At 53.3% G+C, this 10,562-nt stretch overlaps 1 protein-coding gene across 1 annotated transcript in view; it reads left to right on the top strand.

Moving 5' to 3' along the window:
* The window catches only part of Ankk1 (ankyrin repeat and kinase domain containing 1), a 12,511-nt gene extending 5,227 nt beyond the window's left edge, over positions 1 to 7,284 (top strand). Inside the window, 8 exon segments of the mRNA XM_015489675.2 lie at positions 706 to 795; positions 797 to 864; positions 1,105 to 1,154; positions 1,782 to 1,850; positions 1,853 to 1,936; positions 2,547 to 2,665; positions 3,339 to 3,375; positions 4,292 to 7,284. Coding sequence (XP_015345161.1) covers positions 706 to 795; positions 797 to 864; positions 1,105 to 1,154; positions 1,782 to 1,850; positions 1,853 to 1,936; positions 2,547 to 2,665; positions 3,339 to 3,375; positions 4,292 to 5,598 — 1,824 coding nt within the window. The 3' untranslated portion in view covers positions 5,599 to 7,284.
* Positions 7,285 to 10,562: the final 3,278 nt, after the last annotated feature.

Raw genomic sequence — 10,562 nt, 5'->3', positions numbered from 1 at the left:
CCGTCAGAAGGCTCAAAATCTGCTGGGGAGATAAACATACCAAAAAAAAAAAAAAGCACACAGAGTAAATGGGAGGCTTTGATACGTGCTTTCTGTGGTCTTTCCTGTAGAAAGGGCTGCCTCCTCAGCCTGCAAACTCCTCTGCTTCCTGACTTGTTGCTGCTGGCCAACAGAGCTTTCATTTATGCTGCCTGCTGGACCTCACTTCATGAGTGTGTGGAGGGGTATCTCAGGTTCTCTTCTGATTGAATCTCAATGAATGGACAATCTGTGAGTGAAAGACCCCATGGTGGGGAGCAAAGGGGATCAACATTCGTGGCCTAAGTGTTTCAGGGCCAGGAGAGCCATGATGGACAGAAGATCACTAAAGGTGGTGACTATAAATTGTCCCTCTGGAAAATGGCAGGACCTGCCAAGAGCTCCTGATACGCTCTGAGTGCTTTTGCATACAAGCAAATTTAATCCTGTACCAGCCCTCTGAGTTAAGAATTCATATTATTTCCATTTTACCGATGAGGAAACGGAGGCTCTGAGAAGATAAGTAACCTGTCCAAGACCATCCTGGTGGTAGTGGTAGAGCAGGGAGACAGTGTAGGAGAGGACCTATTCTGGAACAGGAAGCTAGTAGGAGGATGAGAAACCAAAGCCAGCTCCTAGAGACATGGCTCTATCATGACCCATCCCTGCCACCTGGCTGTCTCCCAGATTTCAGACTTTGGTCAGTCCAAGTGGATGGAACGGTCCCAGATGCAGTGCATCAAGAGGTTGGCTCTGTGGGGCATGCTCAGCTATATCCCCCCCTGAGATGTTCCTGGACAGTAATAAGGCTGTGGGGCCCAAGTACGAATGTGTATAGGTGAGTGGGTGACTGGGCTCCTCGTCACATACCCAGGAGGCAGCTTTTTGCCACCACCCCACCTGGTCCTCATAGCCGATGGATAGGGTGGGATAGGGATGAGTCTGGGGCCTCCCTGCCCTGGTGGAAGGGGAGGGTTGGGAGGACCCTGGCTGGAGAGGCCTTATTTGGGATTGTGGGGTCCATGGGTCCTGGCTGGGGTGATGGTGGTTTTCCCAGTCTCTCAGGGAACATTTTCCTCATCACAGCTTTGGGATTGTCATCTGGGAGCTCCTCACTCAGAAGAAACCATATTCAGGTAGAGATGGCTGTGGCTTTGTGTCTGGGGCAGAGGCTGTCCCCTCAGCTGGGGTCCTGGAAGGGGCTGTGGGAGGTCTGAGGTTAGTGAGGGAAGAATAAGCCACAGGTTTGTGTTGGGAAACCAAATGTTCTTCAAGGATTCCCACCTCGCTCTCCTTCCTTCTGCCCCCTTGTATCTAGAGCTCACATGATAGTAAAAGTGAGCCCAGGGCTTGTTTGGTGGCCCCAAGTCCCTTGTCCCCAAGGTGCTCTTGCTGGCCATTCCCCCACCCCTGCCACCCAGATGCAAGTGAGAGCTTGTGAGGAAACGTGGACAGCCTTGCCAGATGGAGAGCCAAAGCCTTCAGCCTGGCCTGTGCGTCCTCCCTGCTGCCTTTGGACGGCAGAAGCCTGCAGTTGGGTCATGTCCAGTCTTCACCTGGAAGGGGGCTAGAGCTAGACCAGAGACTGAGATGCTCAAGTCAGAGCCTCAAGTGGGTCCCAAATCTAGCTGTTTACTCACCGAGCATTTATAGAGCCCCTCCTGAGTGCACACTGTGTTGGGGTCCTCTTAGCCCCCACACTCCTGCCAGACCCCTCTGCCCCTGCATCCTAGCACCTGCTCAGCCTGGGACTCCTCTCACAGGACTCAACATGATGACTGTCATCATCAGAGTGGCTGTGGGTATGCGGCCCTCCCTGCAGCCTGTCTCTGATGATGGCCAGGCAAGGCCCAGTAGATGGTGGACCTGATGAGGCGCTGCTGGGACCAGGACCCCAAGAAGAGGCCATGCTTTCTAGGTGTTCCTGTAGCCTTCCCTGTCTAGGGCCTAGGGGAGGTCGAGGGTGGGAAGAGGAGGGTGGACGACTGGGCCCCAGCCCATTCCTGAGAGCGATGCAGATACCCATGGGACTAGTGCCTGGAGAGATTTCTGAGGCAGAAGCTGCATCACAGGACCAGGACAGCTGAGGACGGAGGTCTGTTCAGTGGGTGTTCAGGTGTATACCTACAGAAGGTGGCAGAAGCTGCAACCTGTGAACCTGGCCTGCTGCTGGGCCCTCCAGCCAGTCCTGGGTCCTTTCAGGGGTACAGCATCCTTGAAAACATCCCATAACATGAGGTCACTGGCCTGGAAGGGACAATGAAATTATCTAGTCCATGTGTGAGCACCTTAGAGATCACCTGGGCCTGCCCCCTACTTTAATGGAAAAGGATTGATCCCCAAGGTCAGTGACCTGCCAAATGTGTCCTTGCCAAGCCATACTGGGACCCTGCCTCCTTGTGTGCATATGTGGACATACATGAGCCCAGGGATGGGCTTTTGGGGACACAGGAAACATCAGAGTATGTAAAATGGGACAGGACTGCTGGCTAACGTTGCCTCCTTTGTCTCTCTCCCTTGTGGAGCAGACATCACAATCGAGACAGACATGCTACTGTCCCTGCTCCAGACCTCTGTGACAGACCCCAAGAGTGAGACCCTGGCCAGGAAGGTGTCCTGTAAGCCATCACTGCACCAGCCCCAAGAGGTGGGTGCACACACTGTGAAAGCCCACTCCTGTGCTGCCTGGAGCCCACTGTGGACCTCCAGGGTCTCTGGCAGGGCATGTGTGCAGAGGCTGGGTCCTTCCCAAGGTCACCTGGCTGGATGGGAAAGTGGAGACTAAAAGCCAACCCCACTCTGCTCACCAGGCCATGAGCCCAGCTGGGGGCTGCCTATATCCAGAGGGAACAACATTTTCTAATTTGCATGAAGGCGCTGCAAGGGCTAGTGGTGCCATGGCTCAGAACCCTTGGGAAGGACACAACCCCTCTCACATGTAGAGGGTTTACAGACGGAGGGCACTGATCTCCTAAGGTGTCGCACTATGGGCATCTGCATCATCTCTCTGCTCTCTTGGTCCTCTCTGAGAGCTAGCAGGGGACTCCTTGCTGAACCCACAGATCTATCCTGTAGTTCATGTGGCCCCAAGGGAATGACAGACCCTGGGCCTCCTGTTTCTGGGCAGATCTCCTCTACGTAGTGTTTGCTTCTGGGCACAGCTGGGGGAGTAATAGCTTAGAAGGAGAGTCACCCAGATCATGGTGGGATGTGCATGCTGGATGGTGACAGGGAGCACTGGAGAGAGGGAAGGAAGGAGGATGACACAGTGAGAACTGCCCTGCTCACCCGCCCTGTATCTGCCGGTTCTGCCTCCCCAGGTCCACAAGGAGGTCAGCCAGGAGCTAACAGATAGCGGTGAGTCAGGGTGCTATGGTGGGAGCAGAATTCAGAGAGAGGAGAAAGTGGAATCCAATCAGACCCTTTCCCACCCTCCCTAATGCCTTCACCCCAGGCCTGTCACATATCCAGGGTGGAAGGGCCCTCTCCAGATCCTAGCTGCACGGTGGAGAAACACACATGCCCTGGGATTCCTGGCTTTGCTTCCCCTTCAGGTCTGAGTCTTGGCAAGACCAGATTCCCCCATTCCTGACCCAAGAGATAGAGTCCTGGTTCTCAGCATGGGCTGCAGAATTACTTGGGAGATTGAAAAAATTATAGATAACTACAGATCCATGGTGTCCACCCAGACAAATGAGAGGTTTGGGCCTGGGCAGTGATCATGGTTGTTCTTGATTGTAATAGGCCACTAGGTAGAGCAGGAGGAAGTGAAGCCTGAAGACTTCAGAGGGGCTTTAGATCATACAGGTCCAACCACAGATATATTTCTAATTGGATGGACTTACCTCCTGCAAGCCCATTCCCTGCCAGTTCTTATGTCCCTAACTTGTCCTCACACTGTAGAATGAGCTGAGCATTCTTCATCACTGAACCAAACACAGAGGCTCAAAGAGGCAGAGAACAGGCTGAGGTCGGGAGATGTTAAGGGATGGAGTGAGGGTTTGCACCCAGGCCTCCCCAGCTCTGGCTCTCTGAACTCCTCTATGCAAGAGGAGAACTGCAGGCTCAGCTCTTCAAGACAAAAAGTGAAAACAAAACAAAACCTGGAAATCTAACAGTGACAGGGAAGAATGCAGAGGTCCTTGATACCAGGAAGATATAGCCCTCACCTCTCTACTCTGCTCCCAGATAGTACCTCCAAGAGGCAGGGGGATGGCCAAGATGACTTCTGGACAGATCAAAGACCTCTTTTTTCAATATCTTCTTCCAACAGACTCAGGAGACTACTTGAAGAGGGTCCTGCAACTCTCTGACAGCGAGAGTTTGGATCCAACGGATGAGGAACTGCTGCCCATCTATGAGAACAAGGTCACTCCCCTCCACTTCCTGGTGGCCCAGGGAAGTGTGGAGCAGGTGAGGCTGCTCCTGGCACTCGAGGTTGATGTGGACTGCCAGACAGCCTCTGGCTACCCACCTCTCCTCATTGCCACCCAGGACCAGCAGCCTGACCTGTGCGCTCTGCTCCTGGCACATGGTGCTGATGCCAACCTGGTGGATGATGATGGCTGGGCCCCACTGCACTTTGCAGCCCAAGATGGGGATGACCGCACTGCCCATCTGCTCCTGGACCATGGGGCTCTCGTGGATGCTCAGGAGCATGAGGGCTGGACCCCACTCCACCTGGCCACACAGAACAATTTTGAGAATGTGGCACAGATTTTGGTCTCCCGTCAAGCTGACTCCAACCTACGTGAGGTTGAGGGCAGGACTCCCGTGCACGTGGCTGCCTACGTTGGCCATGTCGGTCTGGTCAAGCTGTTGACAGGACAGGGGGCTGAGCTGGATGCTCAGCAGAGAAACCTGCAGACAGCCCTGCACCTGGCAGTAGAGCAGGGCAAACTGAGGGCCATCCAACACCTGCTGAAGAGTGGGGCGGCCCCTGACGCCCTTGACAAAAATGGCTATGGCCCACTGCATATTGCTGCCACCAGGGGCAAGTACCTCATCTGCAAGATGCTGCTCAGGTATGGGGCCAGCCTTGAGCTTCCCACCCACCAGGGCTGGACACCCCTGCATCTAGCCACCTACAAGGGCCACCTGGAGATCATCCACCTGCTGGCTGAGAACCATGCAAACTTGGGTGCTCTTGGAGGTATGAACTGGACACCCCTGCACCTGGCTGCCTGCTACAGGGAAGAGGTAGTGGTATTAGCACTGCTGCAGTGCGGGGCTGACCCCAGTGCTACTGAGCAGTCAGGCTGGACACCCCTCCACCTGGTGGTCCAGAGGGGTGCCTTCCTGGGCGTCATCAACCTCCTGGAGCACCATGCAGATGTCTGTGCCCACAATAAGGTGGGATGGACACCTGCCCACCTGGCTGCTCTCCAAGGTAACACAGCCATCCTCAAAGTTCTGGTCAAGGCTGGTGCCCAGCTGGATGTCCAGGATGGAGTAGGCTGCACACCCCTACAGCTGGCCCTCAGGAGCCAAAAACAGGGCACCATGGCCTTCCTAGAGGGCAAGGAGCCTCCACTGGCTATTCTGGGAGGTGCTGAGCTGGGAACCCCAACAGAAGTTTAGACAAACTGGGATCCCCTCACCTGGAAGGGGAGGAGTTGGTGGAAATGAAACTTGGCCTCCAGAAGGATCCCTTCCCACCTGCCTGTTTGACCTTGAGAGGAAACAGGAACCTGACGTCCTGGGGGATGGAAGGAAGGGGAGAGGTACCACTGAAGCTGTAGCCCTGGCTTGGACAGCTGCTTCCAGCACCTCCTCCAAGTCATCTCCAGCAGACCCCTGGCCTCTTTCTCCTCCTTTATAGAGACTCAAGCTCCCCAGGTATGCTCCCTTTCTAGCAACAAGATGGCTGCCACCTCCCTCTGAGTTCATGGGGCCCTTGCATTCTAGGAAACCCCTCTGAAGACAAAGGGAGCCTAAGAGTGAGGGGAGTGGTGCCAACTAGCTCCCATCTTGTGTCCTTGTCCTCACCTCAGGCTATGGTAAGACAGCCAGACTCACCTGCTTCACAGGGAGCAGGGGCTCAGAGTTCAGAGGAAATGCCTGCTCACCATGTAGGGCTTCAGTCAGGCCCCCATGCCTGTCTCCTACATGGTGTCTTGGAGGTGAAGGAAATGTGTCTCAGCTGTAGTTGAGTGGTCCTATGTGGGACACCTATTTCCTGGCCCCTGGCCCCATCCTTCTTTGTGTCCAGTTACACGGACAGGTTTCAAACCCTGGAGACAATAAAACTATGAATCTGCGTCTCTCTGTTGAAAATGCATTGAGCTGTGGGACCAGGGCATACACAGGGGCCAGCAGCATTAGCATAGGGTGTGTGTGCGCGTGCATGCATGTGAGTGTGTGCCGTGTGTATATTACACATGTGTGAGCTCACATGGGAGGGAGGTGGGGGTAGCTGAGGAGAGTTGGAGGATGTGTGTGTGTGATTTGTCTTGTGTGCTGTGTGAGTGTGTAATATGTGTGAGTTCATGTGGAGGGAGGAGGCAGGGGCAGCTGAGGGGTGGGTCATCTGGACTGGATGTGGAGTTGGCTGGGCATGGACTTTCCTCCCTAGCAGCCACTCTGAGAGCCAGCTCTCCCATGACCGTACCCTGTCCACCCATCCGCTGTCCTGGCCCGGCCTGTTGGTCGGGGGCAGGTGGGGGTGAGTTAGAGCTTCTGACACTAATTTTGTGTGATGGAGGCCCTGGCTTAGTGGCCAGGGGACTTCCAGGAGAGCAGCCAGCCTGTGGGAAGGAGTAGGACAAGATGGGTCTTATACTGCTCTCTCCGCCTTTTCACACTGCACAGTGAAGGCGGCCATCCAGCCCAAGGATGTTTTGCAACTCTCAGAGAAAGCTGCCCCATCTGCAGCTAGTTTCAACTGCTGAGCCAGTTGGCAGGCCCACCCCTGTGTGCCACACTATCTGGCTGGGCATAGGGTCCCCAGTCAGCAGCCTAGTATTAGCATAGGTTGAGAAGGGCAGGGCGGAGGAAACCTGCTGCCTCAGGTACAGCCCTACTGAGTTCATTGGTCCATTTTAGCAGAGCTGATACATCACATCCTCTCTTCTGTGGTCTCTAGACTGTGTCCAGCCCAAGGAGCTGCATGGAGCTGGCTTGTATCCTCGAGCAGAAGCTAGAAGTCAACCCGGCATGGTAGTCTGCAGGTGAGGGGATTTTAAAATATACCAATACCCCATCCCACCCTCAGCCAATTTAACCAGAAACTCCAGGGTAGGATCCTACTGTGAGCATGGTGAACAATTTCCAGGTGATTCTGAAGAACAACCAAGGCTGAGAACCACCACCAGGGGGCATCCCGTATTTTCTCTCTGCGCCCTTCTTTGGTACAACCACAGAGGCAGTCACTGGCCAGCTGCCCTTGGGCTGGGGAAGGCTTTCTTCTCCTGGGTGGCCAAGTAGGGGATATGGGCCACACAGCAGACTGTCTCCTCCTCTCGCTTTTTGCTGGCCACCCACGAGATCCCTTGGTTCTCCTGGACACTAAGCCTTAGGTAAAACAAGAAGTTAAAAATGCCCCTGGAAGTTCTGTCCTTCCCAGAACAATCAGAGCAGGAGGAGGAGGAGAGGTGGGTGCTCAGGGCTGTTTTCATCTTCTTGCACCCTGAAGTCTGAAAGAGCTTCAAGTCCAGGATTCATTAGAGCCAGAGGACAGGGTCAGGGCTGCATGTTCACACAAGTTGGGTGCAGCCACATCAATAGGAACGGCAAGGACAGAGCCACAGGGAAGGATGGTGCCTGGCTTATCCGATTGGGAAGAGTTTGAGGAGAGACCAGTGAGGTCCCATGGCTATGTGGACAGAACTGTGCCTGGGAATCATTGCTGCTTGGAAGACTCTGAGTCTAGGCTGAGGTATGTAGACCTCTGCTTCCTTGATAGAGGCAATAGCAGTAATAGGTTCGAGCCAGCCTGGCCAAAGTGACCCTTTCACTGTCCGTGAGCACCCCTTTCTCCTTTCCCAAGCCACCTTCACCAGACTCGACACAAACACACAGCATGACATCTCAACACAGCAGTCTTCTGGAGGTTCTCAGGGACTTTACAGTTGGATTTTAGGGAGACCACTGAAATTCCCAAGAAGAGTGTCTCTAGTGGAATTTCAAGCCCTATTTGGGAAAATTAGGGGTGGGGGATACTAGAAACCGGTTGCCCCAATTTCTTACTGGACATCTCCACTTGAATCCTTAAACTGTCCCAAACTGAACATTTCTTCCCCCTCCAGAGGCCTTCTCTTTACTTTATCCCCTGTTCTAGTTGAAGTTATTCAAACTTGGAACCTTGGAGTCATTCTGGACCTTCACTATTCAACAGGACAATGAGGGAACAATTCTAGATCTGCACTGCTCAATAGGACACAGGCGGTACTGAGCACCTGAAGTGTGTCTACTAAGATTGAAAAAAAATTAATATCAATAAATTTAAGTAGCCTCAGGTGTAGATTGGGCAGCACAATCACACCCTGACCTTCCCTCTCCCCTCCTAAAGTCAGCTTCTAAGCAGAGCGTGGGTGATCAGAAAGGGCTCTAGGGGAGATGTGAATGTTGAAGAAGACAAGGATGGAGCAGAGTAGGGGTGAAGCCTGGGCTGGGAGAGAGACCCAGAGGCTGGAGAATGTGGAAGAGACACAGCTGCTTGTGGGGGAGGACAGGCCTATGTGGAGAGGCCTGGGGGTGGACCCTCAACAGGGATACCTTGAGGCACATCCTGACTTGGGAGCTTGGACTCAATGTGAGGTGCAGAGGAGAGCTTCTGTCATGTTCCAAGCAGAGAGTGGATGTAGTCAGGATGCTTCCTGCCTTCCTAAGCCCCTGCAGCTGTGTGTGGGGTAAGGAAGTGGGGTCCTACGGTAGGAGATGGGCAAAGGACATAGAAGTGGCCAGCCAGACCTGGGTTGGGGTCTCGATTCTGCCCCTTCCTACCTGGGGGTTTTCCTAGACTTTCTGGGCTTCGGCCTCTCCATATTTGTAACTGATTTACTGTGAGGATTCTCAGCCCAGCACTCATAAGCCTCACGGTTCCCCTGTCTCTCTTCTATCTTTCTGCTCTTTCTTCCTTGACATTCCTCTGATTACCCCTTCGTTCCTTACTCTCTATCCAGAAAAGGGTCTCCTTTCCCATTCTAAACCCTGCTTGAACCAATCCAGCCCTCCCAAGGACATCCCTGGGCCTGGGAGATGACATCACCTAGCCTGCCTGTCCCCAGTCAGGAAAAATAGCCCAGGCCATTCTCCCTGGGTAGCTGCCTGTGCTGGGAGCAGGAATCTGTTGGTGGAACCCTGCCAGCTATGAAGCGGGAAAACCCAAAAGAACAAGGCAGTTTAGCCAGTTAAATTCAGGGTAAAAGTCCACACGGGCATCTATGTCCCCCTCAGGAGGAGCAGGCTTACAGAAAACTCTTGAGGGCTGGAAAGGCCTATGGATGCACCCAAGAAGCATTGAGCAAATGAAGAGACTGCGGAGACCATGGCTCCCTTTGGTGCTCCAGCTGGGGAATGAGGAGGGGAGAGGATGAAGAGGGAGGAAGCAGGTCTTCACGCTGTGACAAGGAGGGCAGTCAGTAGGGCAGGGCTCCCAGAATACAAGGATGGCAGCTCTGGTCATTTCTGTTCAGGATCATTCCTTCTCTGCCCACCCCTGTGGAACACAACTCTCCAACTTGTTCGGGCCTCCAGTCAGGGCTCCAGACCTTCTGAGTCCCATATTCCTCTTCCTATGACTTCTCTTGCCATTGTGATCACCAGTCCCTGGTTCCTCGTGGTATTGCTCTGAGTTCCCTTCTCCCACCAGTGCCTGCTTGGATTTTATTTAACCCTCAAAATGCAAATCACCCATCTCTGTCCATAAAACCTTCTCTGCTTGCACTGTAGGAGATGACCACCCCCCTCAAGGACACTGTACCCGAACTCTTTGAGTGCAGTGCAGAGGCTGCTCTCTGGTCTACTTTCTTTGCTAGATGCCAAATGCCACGCCACTGTGTTCTGCTGGTTTTTCATCCCACCCTGTCCGCTCTCTGTGTTCCACCTCTGCTTACTGAATAAGATTATAAGCAGCAGATGCTTTGCTGCAATATAATGAAAGATAGGGAGAGTAGGAACAAGGCTGGCCTGAGGCAGAGGAAGGAAGCTGTGGAAGGTTGGGTTCAGTGGGCCCAGGCAGGCAGACCTGGGTGCAAATCCTGGCTGAGCCATCCACTAGTCACATGACCTCAGGTTTCTGAAACTCCCATAGCCTTGGTCATATCATTTAACAGTGATGATGCTTAGATCCCTGGGTTGTTGTAATGGTTAAATTAACATGCTGTAGTAGAATGGATCACAAAACAAGACCCAACAATATGCTGCCTACAGGAGACGCATTTGATAGGAAAAGACATACATAGGCTGAAGGTGAAAGGTTGGGAAAAATCATATCACTCATATGGACTTCGGAAACAAGCAGGAGTGTCCATACTCATATCAAATAAAATAGATTTCAAGCCAAAGTTAATCAAAAGGGATAAAGAGGGACACTACATACTGCT

The sequence above is a fragment of the Marmota marmota genome, unplaced genomic scaffold, assembly GCF_001458135.2.
Source record: "Marmota marmota marmota unplaced genomic scaffold, marMar, whole genome shotgun sequence".
Lineage (NCBI taxonomy): Eukaryota > Metazoa > Chordata > Mammalia > Rodentia > Sciuridae > Marmota > Marmota marmota.
This window is presented reverse-complemented; position numbering and strand designations above follow the sequence as displayed.